The sequence below is a fragment of the Coenobita brevimanus genome, chromosome 98 (genome assembly GCF_032717465.1).
Source record: "Coenobita brevimanus isolate Jiangsu-jjx chromosome 98, ASM3271746v2, whole genome shotgun sequence".
Taxonomy (NCBI): Eukaryota; Metazoa; Arthropoda; class Malacostraca; order Decapoda; family Coenobitidae; genus Coenobita; species Coenobita brevimanus.
The window spans coordinates 4,566,934-4,584,497 of record NC_137051.1 but is presented as its reverse complement, the minus strand read 5'-3'; the positions used below and the strand labels follow the sequence as shown (position 1 = coordinate 4,584,497).

Genomic DNA, 17,564 nt, shown 5'->3' with positions numbered 1-17,564 from the left:
TGACTTTCTTTTTTATTTTTTTCCCAAACAATTTTATTCCAATCAGATAAACTTCTTGTACGATGTACGGTATGTAGAGTACAGGTATTGTTGTGGCCAGCCTGCACATGCTTGACTTGGGTAGGCAGCTCAGTTATGCTCATTCCAGATGCATTTTATGGGTTCTGAGAAGGAACTGATCTGTAAGACTAAGGAAAACCACTTTCAGCCACTGGGGAGGTGACATGCTCTGCACCAATTAGCTACTTCACACATGAGTATTAATATGTGTGGATGATTTTATGGAGTGTTGCATGATAACCAGGGCTAGCCTTAATCCCTGTAACCTCTTTGGTATTACATTAGCTTTTTCCTTCACTCTTGCTACTGGCCAAGATTTTTCTTCAGTTATGAGGAGATTCATATCAAAGGGGTTAAAAATGAACCTTTCACAGGATATGATATAACACTTCGAGGACTGAAAAATGTCAAAATATATACTGCTTATAGGTTTCATGAATGGCCTTAAATTTACTTTGATTGCAAATGAATCACAGCTTACTTAAGGCTCACAATAACAATCGTACCATCAACTATTTTCACTCGCCAAACAGCCATTTTTCATGCCACTAAAGTTAGGATGCCTAACAATTCCCTGACATCTTCAGCATGGCATCAATGCTAACTTAAAGAGCACCTTTTCATTTCACAGCACTTCATCAGGCTTCCTGTCTTTGGTTTTTTCTTTTTGAGGAAAAACAAAATTTCAGTTCCTTATCTGACCAGGTTCTTTCTCAGCAATTAATGCAACTCCAAGTCATCATTCTCATGTATACAGTTTCTCACTCTGAAACAACCCATTTTACATGCAATCAGCATTATATTTCTTTGTTAACTCATTTTGCACACTGTTTTCAGTACTGTGCTTAAACAAGTCCTTTCTTTCAAATATGACTCGAGTGTATACCATACATACCTGGTATAAAAAAATATCCGTTTTACATTCACAATTAATTTCAAATTTATCTGCAGTGCAGTCATATCTTTTACTTCTCTTACAACTAACAATGACTCATGTACCATTCCATCCGACTTAAGTTATACACCTGTGTAGTTAAGAATACAGACTACTCATGACCAACAGGACTTCCATATAAGCCACTTCCCTAACCATTCCATCATACATATATACTATACAAAATAAACAATTTTCAAATCATAAACTTCACTCTCTAATTAGTTGCATTACCAATAACTTCAACTGGTCTAACTGACTTATCAATCAAATAAACACACATGCTACCAACCCAAGCTCAATGTGCACTCACCTCCCATTCCTTATTTTTTTTCACTAACCATGTGCTGTGACCGTTTATCTTAAGGTCGATGCTGGTTAAGGCTGGCACTCCCAAAGGTATTTAGTTCCTCTAGCTTGGAGTAGGTTGGTGGTGTGAACTTTCGGCGCAAGAATTTTAAGATGTAAAGAGGTAAGCATGAGACAAGGGTGATCACAAGGACCTTCCAGAAAAAGTCCTTTGATATGATGAAGTCCCAGTCTGTAGAAAGGATAATCAGGGTAAGATATTTGTATAACAACAAATGTAATAGCACTGATTATCTGATTCAATGTTATACCAACAGAATATCAATAAGTTAATATGACAGCATCTGGCAGAACACGCAGGATGAGGAGGAAATTCTTAACATCGGTAACAGTGAAGATGAAAATGTTACAAATGGAAAGGATATGGATGTACAAAGTGAGGTTTGCAATAATGATAAATATTGTGAAGTTTCCAAACAACATTTCAGGAACTGGGATATATCAAGTTATCTCCTTGATATCAAAATGGGCAATGGCTGTGTTATGCACCAGAATCAAGAACAAATGAGACCAAAGAAATGTCCGAGCTATTAGGGAATGAGTACAAAAGAAAGAGAGCTATTAACAGCATTAATTTCACCATATAAATTTAAATGACCCACCAAAGTAGTGCATGAAGACAATGGAGAGTGTATAGAATGCAAGTGAGATGACCAGGGCCAACACCATGAGGGGATGCCAAGTCCGCACTGTCAGCCCCACCATCAGCAGTTCCGTCAAGATCAATGAAGTAAAGCTGATGCTCACCACATGGATCAATTCATCCTCAAACAGAAGCATTGCACCATACATCAATACTCCACCTGCCAAACACAGTGGATAATAGAGGAAATGCAAGAGGTAATGAGTGAAATAAAGAGTGGTTAGGATTACTTTCATACAATCAATATCAACATCTTAAATGAAGAAAACAACAGCAATCTGGTTTAGATATAACATTCTGACTACGTACCATCAAATGATTTTATTTAGCTTAAGGAAACACCTATCCAGTAAAGGGCTAACTTACAGTAGTTACGGTAAACTAACCTTGATAAATACTGATGAGGACCCAGACAAAAAATGTTTTGTATGAGAGTGAGCGCCCCTTGGTGAGATCTTTGTACAGCTCTGGGTAAGTAAGGGCAATGGTGGGTGAGACATCTTGGTCCAGGACGAGGGAGAAGACAGGAAAGTTGGTATAGATGGTGGCATAGCTGTAGGAGAGAAGGAAAAATATGCAGTATTTTACTATGCAGTACAGTATTTACTGTACAGTATTTTACTATTTTTAATGCTCATTTCTCTGCTATTCAGTTCACAGTAAATTGCAGAAAAACTGCTGCTAATGAAAGATTCATTGCTACACATAAAGCTGATCTGCCAGCTTCCCCCCAATTTACAGGATCAGCTGGATGGTAAAAAGTTGTAGCATTTAGGAACACACTCCTGACTAGGAGTGATTATTGCTTCCACGACCAAAAGCCATCTAAGTGTACCTTGTGCATTATGGAGGTTATTCTCTCAGGAATGGAAGCACACATTCCTTTCTGACATCCAATAACTAATGCAAAATGAAACTTGGTTTAATCATGCTTGTTCTAATGCTGTCCACAACAAGAAGGCCAACAAAAGGTACCAGAACCAACCCACCCCTGAATCGTATTTACCCTTACACATGTCTCACTCTTGACGGCACCTAGCAGCGTACCATCTAAACCGTACATGTGCAAATCCTTCCACAATCCTTCTCTGTCTACTTCATTGTATGCTTTTCCCAGATCCATGAATGTCATAAACACCTTATAGTTCTTCTCATAAGCCTTCTCCACTATCTGTCTTACTGCAAATACTCTGCATTCACCTCATCAATCCCAGCTGCTTTCCTGTTTTTCAGTCGAGTCACAGTGTTCTTCACCTCTGCAAGTGTCTCGCTTCCTGGCATTGCATTCCTCCTCTGCACACCCCCAAAACCGATCACATTAACAGTCGCTTTGCTCTCTCAATTCCCATTCATCAGGCTTTCAAAATATTCTTTCCATCTGGTCCTTACTTAATCCCCGTGGGTTAGTAATCTACCACTCACATCCTTCACACTTTCACATTTCTTTCCACAGTCACTTCTACATTTCTGTGCCTCTGTCCAGAATAACTTCCTATTTACAGAGTACTTTGCATTCATTTCCCTTCCTAGATCATCATTTACCTCCTTTTTCCTCTTCACTAATCTCTTTATGAGCTTCTTGCTCTCATTATATATTCAGTTCTTATTTCAACTGAACCCCTGTCCTGTATCCACTCTAGCCATTTCTTCCTCTTTTCCTCCATTGCTCTCTTCACCTCTTCATCCCATCATGCCACACCTTTCTCCTTTGTTGTTACTCTTGCCACACCACACACCACTTTAACACTCCTAACAATGCAATCCCTATATGCTTTCCACAAGCTGTCCAGATCCATTTCATTCCAATTCACTGATTCTAACTCCTCCCCTACTTTGGCCCTGTATTCATCAGCTATTCTTTGATCCTCAGCTTCTTGACTTTCAGTCTCTCTCCCTGACTGCTCCTCTCTCTCTTGGTTCACCTCATTCCTCTCAGCTTGATCTTGCATACCAATCATATGATATGAAAGACCTCCACATTGTCCTTTCACAGCTCTCGTATTAGCAACCATTCTCAGCATCAACCTCTCTATGAGCACATAATCAATCAGGCTCCTTTCAACACAATCCCCATTCCCTCTATACCGTGTATATTTATGTACATCTTCATTTTGTTGCTCTTGCCATACCACACGCTAAATACCAGCATGCAGAGACTGAGAGGCTGACAGTCTCTTCAATGTATGGAGGAGTTTTATTATTTGGGGAATGTTATGTGTTGGAGGTAGGACTGGAGCTACCTCTGTGTCTAGTGTAAAGAGTGGTTGGAGGAAGTTCAGGGAGCTGTTGTCTCTCCTAATACTGAGAGGGCTCTTCGTCCATGTCAAGGGATCCTTGTATGTGATGTGTGTTAGGAGCGTAATGCTATGTGGTAGTGAGACCTGGGCAGTAATGAAAGAAAAAACAGTGATTAGATGCTATAGGGCATCCATGAATGTGAGGCCTGGGGGGAGAACTAGGATTACAACTGAAGAGTTGAGAGGAAGGATGGGACTTGAATGCACTGATGTTCTGATAAGCAGGGGAGATTGAGATGGTCTAGACATGTTGAAAGGAAGGAGGATGACAACTGGATACAATAGGTGAGATATGTGAACACTGATGGTTGAGTTATGTGTGTGTGTGTGTGTGTGTGTGTGTGTGTGTGTGTGTGTGTGTGTGTGTGTGTGTGTGTGTGTGTGATAGAGTGTGACCTTAGGGATAAGGAACTGAACAAGGAGGTTGCCAGAATTCATGCAGCATGTAGAAATGCCATTAGGTGACCAGGGCCAATACATGCACGCATGTTGGAGCCTTTATAAACAATGTGATATGACACAGTATGATATATATGATATGATATGATAAGTGATATACAGCCATGCGATTTTTAGCTGATCTTTAAGGTCAATATCTATTTTCTTCTTCTTGAGGCTGATGAGTAGAATACTCTGAAATAAGAAAGAGTTCAAGAAATGTTCTTTAATATAGATTTACAGACAATGAAATCAGTTATCATTATTCCGATTCTTTTCCAACTATGGATGTTATGAGGCAAAACACATTTATTAACTCAGGTTGAAGAGCTTAAGAAACTGACAGAAGATCAAGCTGACTAGAATGAACTTTGTATGATGTTGATGACTACAGTTTCGTACCCCTTTTCACTTCACAGCAGTCAGACTGGCTGTCTGATAGGTAATTATGAAGTGCACACATCATGTATGAACAAAGTGCCTGGGAGATGGAGCCAGGAGTCCATGGGCTTGAATGATGAGTGAATGATTGTATGACTCATTTAACTAAGCAAACTTTTGTTAGTTCTGTCAAGCTTTTTCTTGCTCTTTGGACCCTATTTCCCCCATCTTTAAGTGAGAAATGCAGTATAGATGATGATTATATATGCTGATCTTACAAAATATGGCCTAATACTGTTAATTAAATCTATAATGGCACTTCCTCCTCACCATAAACCTTAATACCTACCCAACCATGAGGAAACCTTGATAGAGTGCCACACTTGAGAAGTAGAAAATGGAAGAGAAGATGGCCTGTATGGTTGAAATAATAAGACCACGGTGCATGACAAACTGAGAGAGGGCAGCAGAACGCTTGTAGGAGTTGCGACCATGGACCAAACACAAGCGGGAGATGTGCTGAAACTGCTCAATGCTGAAATCTGCAGCTAAGGAAGCTTGCTTGCCTTCCTGTAAGGTAATGAAAAACAGCATAAGTAGGCTATGATTGTAATCAGTAGTTTGCATATGGTGTGATGATACTATTTTTACACTGCTGAAAGGATAAATAATACCAGACAAGTTTTACAGTATATGCAAACATTTGAAGAAAGAAAAATACAGTAAACTGTACTCTTAGATTCATACAAGATACAAAGGATGGCGCATTATCTTTACCTCCCTCTCTCTCTCTCTCTCTTTAATTGCACATAGGCAACAAGATTAATTTCAACCAGATTGCTTAACTTAATGTAGCTACTGTATACTCTTTTCACTTTAACTTAGCCTAAAACTGCCATCTTGAATGCTGAGCTGTATCAAAAGATTAAAACTAGGATATGATACTCATCAGGAGGAAAAGCTTAGGAAAGGATGCTAAGCCACAGCACCTGTCTTATTCTGTCACTGAGTTACATGATATAAACAATTAAAGGACGAAAGTCTAGGCCACATCAATGTGAGGAGTAAGCTATCTTGTTACGGTACCTTGCCCACTATACCAATCCCAGCATCTGCTGCCTGGATCATGGACACATCATTACCACCATCACCAACAGCTGCTGTGCGTTTGCCTGTGTGGCGCTGGATGAGTCGCACAACAGCTGCCTTCTGTGTGGGTGAGCATCGACACACTACAACTGCTGGACACTGCACTGCCAGGTCCATCAGTTCGTGCTCATAATACTGAAGACAGGTCTCTAATGCATCACCCTGAAATACATAATGCAATGAGGAAAGATTATGGACCTCTTCACAGGTACATCTTAGTAAAAATTTCAAGCTTACATGAACTGAACAAATATCTCCATAGTTTCTCATAACTAAAAACACTGTATCTAATGTGGCTGGTTTCAATAAACAGCAAAAGGACTTATCATTTATTTATCGTTTAACCTTCATATGCAAACATTTCACTGTAAGCAGTCTGATTCTTTGCAGCTTTGTGAAGTCCTGTGAAAAGAAGTTACTTGTGAGGGCTTACCCTCTACATACTCCATCCATAATTCTTTCAACATTACTGTCCATAACTTAATCAAACATTTTCACAATAAATATATGCCATGTTCCTTCACTTAAAAAGGAGGATCTCAGTCCTCTGAAAACTTTCCTTACCATTACGGTATCACTATACGGACAATTCTTCCATTTCATTTTTTGCATAGCTTCAGGGAAGGTAGCAAGAATAAAATGTAAAAGGTGTCATCATATGGATGGGATTTCAAATACATTATACCTAGCCAAAGAAACAAGCCTGGATTACTGAAGTTGAAGCATCTTCTCCTTCTCGAGCTACTTCTGTTGCTATTTGATATTAAGAATTACACCCAAAACTTACCTTAATTATAAGTGCAGAATCACTTTTCCTTCTAAGTGCATTAAGTTCAAGGTGAGCCTCACGACGACTGCTGACATTGCCCATAATATGGACACCCTGGTTAGGGGACACCAACCGTGAACTCTTGGCAATACATGTGGCAGTCTCCAGCTTGTCTCCTGTCAGCATCCAGATCTATGAAGGAGTGGAAATATTTGCTGTACAACACCTGAACAAACATATAGGCTACTTAAAATATATTTAATTTTGTCTTCTGCCTATGGGTGATTTTACACTCCCTCTTCTGTCTTTCTTTCCTTCATTCTTCCCTCTTCCTTCTACCTGTGGGTGACTACACTGAGTGACATGCCAAATAGTTTCCTGTATACCAGGAACCATTTACTATACTGGGTGGTAACTATATAACCAAATTATGGCACCCGGTGATTTATTGGGTAATTAGGGTGCTCCAGTCAGACTGAGCTTGTGTGGCTTTATATCCAAGGGGTGGTTGGGATATACTGCTCATGTAATGCCACTCAGGGATGAGTGATGCTGGTCACTCTCATCTTAAATGTCAGGACTAACTTGCCTAGCTCCGGGTTCCCACACTCCTTATGGGGTGACACAGGATTGGATGATGGATGGATGGATGTATCATTAACCATCATCCCATACAAGGGTCACTTTCTTAGTGTGAGACAAAATATAAAGAATGGCCCTCTATTTTCTCTGTTACATAAAGAAAACAAGGGAACTATCAACAGCATGCCCAGTAAAATGACTACACAATCAATTAAGCCCTCCAAACCCTGGCTTCACCTTACTCTCTAAATCCTACCTTATCCCATCACATAAGAACAGCCTTCCACATAGCCAAATTATGCTGACATCTTGCTCCCATTAATATGCACTAGTCTTTAGGTTGGTTTGATATCAAACACTTCTCTTACCCTATCATCTGGAGTTATAAAGGGACACCTTCATGTCATGGCACCAATATATGAACACGTCTCAGCACACTAAAAGGAGATAGCGGACTGCACTGGACTGCAGGAAAAGGGTAATTTCAGCCTGCAGTCAACTAGGTTCACTTTAAATGAGCCTGGGACAAAAACAACAACAACTCTATCAACCATCCCTCTTTTCTTGTCTACTGTTTCAGATACAATTACATCTCTCTCCTCTTCCATGTACAGCAGTTGGATGTCTTTCTAACACACTCCAAATATCGTACGCTGTCCTAGTTCACCTTATAGCATAATTGTGCTATTTTAGTAGAATAATTTCTTAATTTTAATAACCACTATAACCGACTGATGAGATATGCATTAAAATATTACATTATACATGCAATCACTGGGTGTCATGAGACCACAATAATCATTTGACAAAAACATCCCATTATCAACTGTCATCAAATTATATGCACAGAAGGAGGTGAGAATGAGAGAGCAAAAGAGGGTGTGTGTGTATGGTTTTGTACAAGAGATGGATGGAGAACATAAGAGAGTATGGATCAGTCAGTTAAAGTATTGTGTGGGTAAGACTGAAAGTAGGAATACAAATTTGGGCAAGTGAGAGTGTGTATGCGCCAATGTAAGATCGTGCAAGCAGAGTGAAAGAAGACTTCTGGGCAAATGTGGATGCTTGCATCAAAAAGTCTGAGAGGAATGAGTGTGTTTCTGATTGGAAATATGAACGGAAAAGTAATGAACGTGAAGGTGGATAGAGTAGTTGGTGAGTGGGGTGTGCCTGCAGAAGTGAATGAGAATGGCAGTGCTCTAGTGGACATTTGTGCAGGGAGGGGTTTGTTGACACCCAATACCCTCTCTAAGCACATAATGATCCACAGGTATACATGGTGAGTGATGAGAAGGGAGGTTGGTGAACTGAATGAACATAAGGCAATGATTGATTACGTGTGTGGATGGGTGAATGAGAAGGTACGTAATGAATGCATGAGCATACAGAGGTTGGGGGAGTGGACTTTCTGACCTCCATGTGGTGGTGGTGAAAGCCAAGGTACAAATGCAATGGATGAACAGGAGGGAAGGACAGGAGGAAACAGCCCACACAAGGAGGGTAGAAAGGTTGCAAGAGCTGGAAAAAAGGCAAATTTAAGACAAAAGTGGAGGAGTGATTGGGTATATGATTTGGAGCAAAAGGGGGCAGTGAGATGGAGGGTGTGTGCAAGATATTCACAGAAGAAATCCGTGCAGCATGTGAGGTGGTGTATGGGGTGCAGAGAAGATGAAAGGGGGTGCAAGCAACAGCTTGGTGGACAGATGAGACAAGCTATGGTGCAAAAGAAGAAAGCATATAGTGAGTGGATGAGAAGCAGAGGCATGGAGGAAGTTGTGAGACGGAAGAGAGAGTTATATGTAGAGAGGAAGAAGGAGGTGAAGTGATTAGTAACAGTGTATGAAGAGAGTACATGAGGAATCTGGAAGGAATTTTAGTATAAGGTGGTGGGAATGTAAGAAAATGTTCTGGAGGGAGGTAAAGAGAGTTAGACCAGGTGATAAAGAAGTTAGTAGGGGAGCAAAAGATAAAAATGGTAGACTGACAGTGGGGAAGGGAGAAAAAAGTATGCAGAAGGAGAGAACACTTTAAGGAACTGTTAAATATACAGAATGAAACTAACTTGAGTATAAGTGGCTGAGGAATGGCTGGGAGAAACAGGGAGGTGAGAAGGGAGGAAGAGATCAGTAAGATGGAAGTTGTGGAAGTAAAGAAGAAAGTCAAAATGGGGAAAGCCCCAGGAACTGACGGAGTGTGCGGTGAAATGGTGACGCATGGGGAAGAGATTGTAGTAGGGTGGATATGGAAGACGTGCAGACTGGCCTGGGAGGAAGGTAGAGTCCTGGAGGACTGGAAGTCATGTATAATTATTCCCCTGTACAAAGGAAAGGGGGAAAAAGAAGTGTGTGGTAATCATAGGGGCATTTGTCTTCTCAGTGTATTACAATAAGAAAAGTATATGGCAGGATACTTACTGACTGAGTTAGGGACATAAGAGATGAATTAGTTAGAGAAGAACAGGGAAATTTTAGGATGGGAAGACGCTGCATAGATCAGATATTTATCCTTAGGTCTTTAGTGGAAAAGTTTCCAGAGATGGGAAAGAAAAATGCAACCTTCACTGATTTGGAGAAATATGACAGGGTGGATAGACAAGGAATGTGGAAAATATTAAGAACATATGGAGTAAATGGGAAGCTGCTGAATGCCCTGAAGAGTATGTATGAGGGTGCTAAGGCTGCAATGTGTGTGGATAGTGAAATGAGTGAATTTTTCTATCTGAAAGTTTGATTGAAACAGGGATGCGTCATGTCTCCATGGTTGTTCAATCTGTCTATGGATAAGGTTATAAAAGGAATACAAGGTAGGACAGTGGATACAGCCCTAATGAGAGAAGGCAGTGTCTGGAAAAGTCCTGTACTGCTGTTTGCCGATGATACTGTACTATTAAGTGAAGACAATGAGGAACTGAAAGGCTTGGTGAATGAGTATGGGAGAATGAGTAAGAAACAGAATCTAAAAATGAATGTGGGGAAGAGTAAAGTTATGAGACATGAAGTCACTGAATGTACAGTGAGTTTGGATGATGAGGAAATGGAAAATGTATGTGCATTTAAGTACTTGGGTAGTGTGATGAGTAAGGATGGAAGTTTGGAGGATGAAGTACTTGAAAGGGTACGACAAGGAAGAATGGTTGCTGTTTCTTTGAAAGCAGTGATAAGAAATAAGATAGTGAGTATGGAAGTTTAAAAAAAAGTCACTGCATGATAAAATTGTGATACCAATCCCAGTGTATGGAAGTGACGCTTGAACCTTGTTGGATGGGCACAAGTCAATAATGAGAGCAGTGGAAATGAGTTATTTGAGAGAAGCATGTGGAGTTATATGGAAAGCAGATTAACAAATGAGGAAGTGAAGGAGCATTGTGGTGTGGATGTGGGTGAGATGGATGGCATTAGGAGAAATACACTGAGGTGGTTTGGCCATGTGGAGTGGATAGAAAGTGAGAGACTAATGAGGACAGTGTATGTGAGCGAAGTGGGGGGAGAGAGAGAGAGGGAGGTGGGGGCCTAGGATGAGATGGAGTGGAGAGGTATATGAGAGAGAGGGGAGGCTAGTGAAATGGTGGGGGAACAGGGGAACATGGAGGCGATTTGTTTGTGGCCATCCCTTACGGGATTAGGGCATCTGGCAACAGACACACAGACAGAAGTGTCAAATTTATTTCAAATTCACAGTAACATACTATGCAGTTCACTAACCTTCATGCCTGCATTCCTGAGCAGCTCTAATGTCTGTTTGACATTAGTCTGCAGTTTGTCTTCAACTCCAGTGAGACACAGCAACTCCAAATCACACTCTAAGCTCTCCACTACTGCAGCTACTCGACTTCCTCGCTCTGTTACACTAAGCTTGGCTGCTGAGTATCTTTGCTGTTGTTCAAAGAGATACAGTATAAGAAGTAATCTGATCCATCATTACCATTATCATCCAAATCCTACTTTCTACTATAAAATGGGGTGGGTTAAGATCTGAAACTACAAATGAGACAATAAAAATAGAACTATCGACAGAGCTCCAAGTGAAATGGATCAATAAACCAATCATCATTAAGTCTCTGAGTGCTTCACTGACATACTTCAGATAAGAAAGTCAAAGCTGAAGAACGAAAATGAATGACCATGATGTAGGCTGTGGCTGCTTCCTTTGGTGTGGTACAGAAGAATGAAAGATATTACAACAGTACAATATAAAGATAAACGCAATTTACAGCTAAGGAAACTCTGCATATGACTCTCTGTAATGAAAGGTCCTATTAGTCTGCATGTAAGAACAGAGTGGGTGGAGATGCATAATATATGAATGGAGGTTAAAGATGGACCAAATTACAACAAAACACCTTAATGGACTGGTTGATGGTCAATTTTTTTTTTTAAGGAAACAATTTGTCTGATTGATAAATGTGCTGAATTATCCTATGATACTGTTAATTTGACAAACCAAAGTACAAATTTGGAGATGTAAGTCTTTAAAGTTGCACAAAAAGAGGTCGATGGCAGCACGATATAAAGGAGCATTGTGGTATGGAAGTGGATGTGACAGAAAGTGTTAGGAGAAATACACTGAGGTGGTTTGGCTGTATGGAGAGGATGGAGAGCGAGAGATTAACGAGTAGGGTGTATGCGTGTGAAGTGAAGGGGGGGAGAGGGAGGGGGAGGCCAAGGAATGAGATGGAGGGATGGAGTGGAGAGGTATATGAGGGAGGAGGGGGTGTGAGCTGAGAGCACGGCAATGAAATGGCGGGGGACTGGGCAACATGGAGGTGATTTGTTTGTGGCCACCCCTTATGGGATTAAGGCAGACAGACAGATAGATAGCGTTCTCCTTTTTATAAATGGATTCCAGTTTTCCAAATGCTTACAAAAACAAATATCTGGAAAAGGAACTTAACACTATAAAGATCATCTTACCTCAAAATGTGTATACTGATCTTGTGTCAACACCTTGCGAGCAACCACCAGTGTCCTGAGACCTTTTTGAGCCAGGTTGGTGCACTCCTCCTGCAGCCAGTCATTGTACTCAACCATCCCAGCCATCACTATGTCTGCACCCTTCATGTACAGCACAATCTCTCCTGTGTGTTCCTCCTGGGAAGTACAAAGATAATAATCTGGCATCGTCAGTGGCCTTAAAATGAAGACTAGAAATAAGGAATTAGGAAAATTCTTGTGAATGTTCTTCACAATAAGTTTACATCAGAAGCTACATAAATCAACTGAGTAAATTATACATGGCTCTTAATTTATGCTGTCCCTCATATAACAACATGCTATACAGGTACCAGTAATCAACTTACCATTATAAAATGATCTTTCACCATTTCAGTACCAACTGTGAGAAAATTAATTAAATTAAGTGGCAATCAGCAAGCTCTCAGACTCAAGACAATTGTAATCATCAGCATAACAGCTGCAGCACTATTAGCAAACTTATTTCAACCATATGTGCTTCAACAGCTCATACAACACCAACTCAGTTTCACATTTCATGCATGGAAATCAAAATTTTCACCAACCTCAGGGTGGCTGATCTCTACTTGTACTGCACATGGCTATGTTCTTTTGTCAGGATCCATTTTGAAACTATTATAGCTACAATCCCTAAGTACAGTACAGCTGCCAAGAGTTCAACAGGAACATTGAAGCAAGAGCAAAAACAAAAGAGCAAATAGCAATAGGATAGAAAGAGAGAGAGAGAGAGAAAAAGCATTTCAGCACATGAATAAACAAATGCAGAGATTAGTGAATATGCATGGCTTATTGCAGGCTCAATGATATTTCACAGCCAGTTACAACCAAAAACTTGTAGAATAACAACAGCATTTCATCACAGGATTCTTTTGAAAACCTGCAGGAGTTACAGGAATGTAAATCCATGACTTAAGCCATTACTGTACTAGGAAATACGTTGTAAATGGCTCATTAATTCACCACTTTTTTTCTTCTGTAGGCTACATTTTGAAACTCAAATTAATTTCCTTAGGATATTCAAGTATGGCACACATATTCATAGATAAATTGAATAAAAGACAGTCCTCATTATAAGCCTGGGATGTTTAAAAAAATCACATACAACTGGTGGTTTAAATCAGGAGAAACTGGTTAATCAGCTTTAGCCTAAGGGTAGAAATGGCAATTTAAGAGGCAATTTTTTTGCAATTTACTGACAGTTAATATCAGAGAGAACATCAAAAAAGGTAACTTATAATAGGGACTTACTGTTTACCATTCCCATACTCTTTACTTACCTTGACAATAATTCCCATACGTTTCGTCTCTGATGTGAACGGGAAGATTTGTAAAACAGTGTATTTGAGCAGACGTCCCGATGGAGTACGCAAGGTGAGGGTGTTCAGGTCACGGTGGGTCAGAGCCAGGCCAATACTCTCTGTCCACTTCACTAGTGACACCTGCATATACACGTATAATTTTAAACATAAGTCTACGTTCTCCATCCACGTCACTCAAGACATTTGCATGTACAATACAAATAAGCCGGCAAATACAAAACAGGATGTCCTGATTGTAAGTTACAGTAACTTTTTAATGTCCTTTTCTGTGATTACATCAACAATAAATAACAGTAATGAATAGTTGCCTATCAGTGTTCCATTACTTAGGTACCTAAAAAATGATTACCAGTTTCCCCAATTTGCAGTACAATTTGTATGGAGAAAGCTGTGATATTCTGGAATAATATCTGACTAATAAAGACAAATGTATCATGGAAAAATATTAACAATACTGTAAGATTATCTGAGACACTAGGGATTTTGGGAACGCATTTCCTTGTGAAAATCTAAGTGTCCCAAATGAACAAGTCTATCAAATCCTTAGTGTCTTAGCTAGACTTCTGTTTACTATGGATCATAAAACACAAAATCAAATATTAATATAACAAACAATGCAAATCTTTTAATATTAGTGACATACCAAACATGAGCACAATAATTTTACTTTGCTTAGACCGTCGCCATATAACTTCATTCAGTTTAGAATTTATGAAGCATATTCCATTTTTGTAAGATAAGAATGTCTCCATTATCTTCACGAGCAAAACCATGTCTTAATACTTCCGTATGACTTCAGCAGATGGCTTTACTTAGCTCAACCCCTTCAATCCAATGACATATAGTTTATTCCTGACATCCTTAGACATGTTTATTTAGCTTAGATAAAGTCTCCCAGTATTGTACAAGTTAACTGTGGCTAAATCTAAACCCTACAATTCAGAAAGTTTCTCCTAATATGCATAAACTCATCTGTAAAAAAAAAAAAAAAAAAAAAAAAAAAAAAAAAAGTCCAACTAAAAAGGTTCAGATGCACCTACCACACTCATGGGATTAACCTTACTGGCGGCACCTGAACAAAACTTTTTTTCAGTGTACTTCATTAGGCACTTACCTCATCTGGGCTAGAGGCTTGATATCCAACTGAACTGACACTTTCTCCATTTTCCACATTATCTAATGCAGGGTTGATGCCTTCCTCCAACACTGGTGTGACATTGTGACACAGAGCAAGGGCCTTCACTGCCTCTCCCACCCGAGTTACAACTGTGCGGCGCATGCGGGTCGGGGTTGTCTGGGTTGCTCCACCTCCACAAGCTGTGTCCTTGCTTGTAAAAAAGGTCCGCAAATGTGCTGACACCTGCAAATGTGTGCAGCATGGGTTAATATTATTGTAATATTTCCTGAATCAATAGTAACTTGTTTTAACTGCTTGTATTTCACCATTATACATCATTACCAACATCATCATGCACATTCACTTTTCACTGTTCGTTCTGGGTGTGAATAAATGTAGTGGAAAAAATTGTATGAAATGTTTGTTGGTAATATATACAAAAGCTTGGATGAGTGGCACAGACCTAGTTGGGTGGCAGGAGGCTAATGGGTGACTTTCATCGTACTGTATTGTTTATAAAGGCTCGAACATGTTTGCATGCATTGGCCTTGGTCACCTAACAATGGCTCTCCATGCTGTTCCATCTCTGACAGCCTCCCTTTTCAGTCCCTTATCCCTGACGTCACACTCTGCGACCTCGTCCCAGGTCTTTTTTGGTCTGTCTCTCACAAACCTAACCCCAGTATTAACACTTTTCACTTTCCACACCCACCTGTCATCCTTCATCTACTCCATAAGCCGAAACCATCTGAATCTACCCATCCTCATCACAACACTATAATCACGGTGCACAACTCTGAGGTTGTCATTATCATACCCTAGCAACCTACCTGTCAACAGTGGATCCGATTTCGTATTATGGTACAAGTACTGTATACATGAATCATATTATTATATATGAATATATTATACATGGTTATATTATACACGAATATTATTATACACGAATCACATGCGCATCATATTATACATGAAATCAAGCACAGTTGATGGGTAGGTTGCCAGGGGATGATAATGACAACCTCAGAGTTGTGCGCCACAACTATAATACACTCCAGTCCCATCCTTCCTTTCAGCTCTTCCACTGCAATTCTAGCCTCACTGGTTGATATACAACAGCTATTTTCAATTATACAATTGCTCTCACACAAGTCTAGTCATCTGTTTGTTTGTTCCAAGATGGCACTTGCATTCATAGTTATCAGGTGTTAGTATTGTCAGTGACGAAGCTACTGTGTGGTGTTGGAGTTCACGCAGCAAGTGAAAATAACTACCAGTTTAGGTGAGTTGAAAACCTGTTTCTAGACTTACTGCTGGTGATAAGCACCAAGTGAAATGCAGTGAGTGAAATAACAACTAGATTAAGTGAGTTGTAAATTTGTTTTTAGACTCCGTTGCATGGGTGACCCTTGGCCAAAATATATCTCCAGTAACTCCATGTTTTAACAGACAATAAACAATAAATTATCACACAACAGACTTTTTCAAATGCATCATTATCGTAAAATGAGGCCGTGCTGCACACCTTCTGTACTACAGCAACTATGAGGCTGCTTGTAACTTAAGTGCTGGAAGACTGGGTCATTACATCTCTATGCCAATTCAGGCCATGCCTTAAGTAGGAAATACATTACTAACATTTTTTACCTCGTATCCCCAGGATATGCTATAACATTTTTTACCTCCTATCCCCAGGATAGGCCATAACATTTTTTACCTCCTATCCCCAGGATATGCCATAAATATTTATATAGTACTTACAGTACAGAAACAAAATCTTGTAACAAATCAGTTCCTACCTCATCAAACGTATCCATTCCATAGGCCACAGTACCAAGATGCAAGACTTTAAAAACCATTTCATTTTGCGTAAGAGTACCAGTCTTGTCTGACAGAAGGTATGTTATGCGGCCAAGCTCCTCAGGGATGGTGGTGGAGCGTACAACCATCCCCGGCATCTCCTGGTCGCGTTGCATCACCCACGAATAAAAAGCCTTACCTACATCCAAGTTCACACGCAAGCTGGGGATACAAGGGTACAAGAAGTTAAAGATGGGTTATGTTATACAAATACAAACCATTTAATTTTTTTCCTGATAAATTTTGACTATCATCATCATCAACATCACTCTAACCAAACTTTTCAACATCATATCAGGTCAACACATAGTAGCAGACAGACAGCAAAGATAGATGAGGGAATAACTTTCAGAGAAGTGATTCCTTCCTGTGTTAGAGGAGGTAAAAGGCAATTTAAAAGTGCTTTTTAAGAAGTCACTAATCCTTCTGCCAATATAAAAAGGGGAGGGTGATTCCAGTCCCTTAACATCCACCAACTTTTGGTTCACTTTTTTACATGGGTTGCAAAAGAGAAATACGAGGAAGTGAAGTGACAGTGATTAAAGTACAGTATATAAGGATAAATAACCTGGTGGTGGTTAAATAAAAAACATCTCTATTTGTGAGTTAGCTGGAGGAGCAGGGAATCAGAGATAATGATAACATCTGTCTATTTATAAGATTTTTTATATTGTTG

General features: G+C 39.8%; 1 protein-coding gene across 1 annotated transcript in view; it reads right to left on the bottom strand.

Moving 5' to 3' along the window:
* Positions 1-1,194: 1,194 nt before the first annotated feature.
* The window catches only part of LOC145414126 (putative phospholipid-transporting ATPase IIB), a 38,972-nt gene continuing 22,602 nt past the window's right edge, over positions 1,195-17,564 (bottom strand). The window contains exons 9-19 of the mRNA XM_080283686.1: positions 16,828-17,050; positions 15,026-15,271; positions 13,870-14,031; positions 12,533-12,709; positions 11,324-11,494; positions 7,059-7,232; positions 6,209-6,433; positions 5,472-5,692; positions 2,393-2,559; positions 1,966-2,166; positions 1,195-1,535 (exon numbers count right to left, since the gene is read on the bottom strand). Of these exons, the coding sequence (XP_080139812.1) occupies positions 1,357-1,535; positions 1,966-2,166; positions 2,393-2,559; positions 5,472-5,692; positions 6,209-6,433; positions 7,059-7,232; positions 11,324-11,494; positions 12,533-12,709; positions 13,870-14,031; positions 15,026-15,271; positions 16,828-17,050 (2,146 nt within the window). The 3' untranslated portion in view covers positions 1,195-1,356. The remainder of the gene's footprint in view (positions 1,536-1,965; positions 2,167-2,392; positions 2,560-5,471; positions 5,693-6,208; positions 6,434-7,058; positions 7,233-11,323; positions 11,495-12,532; positions 12,710-13,869; positions 14,032-15,025; positions 15,272-16,827; positions 17,051-17,564) is intronic.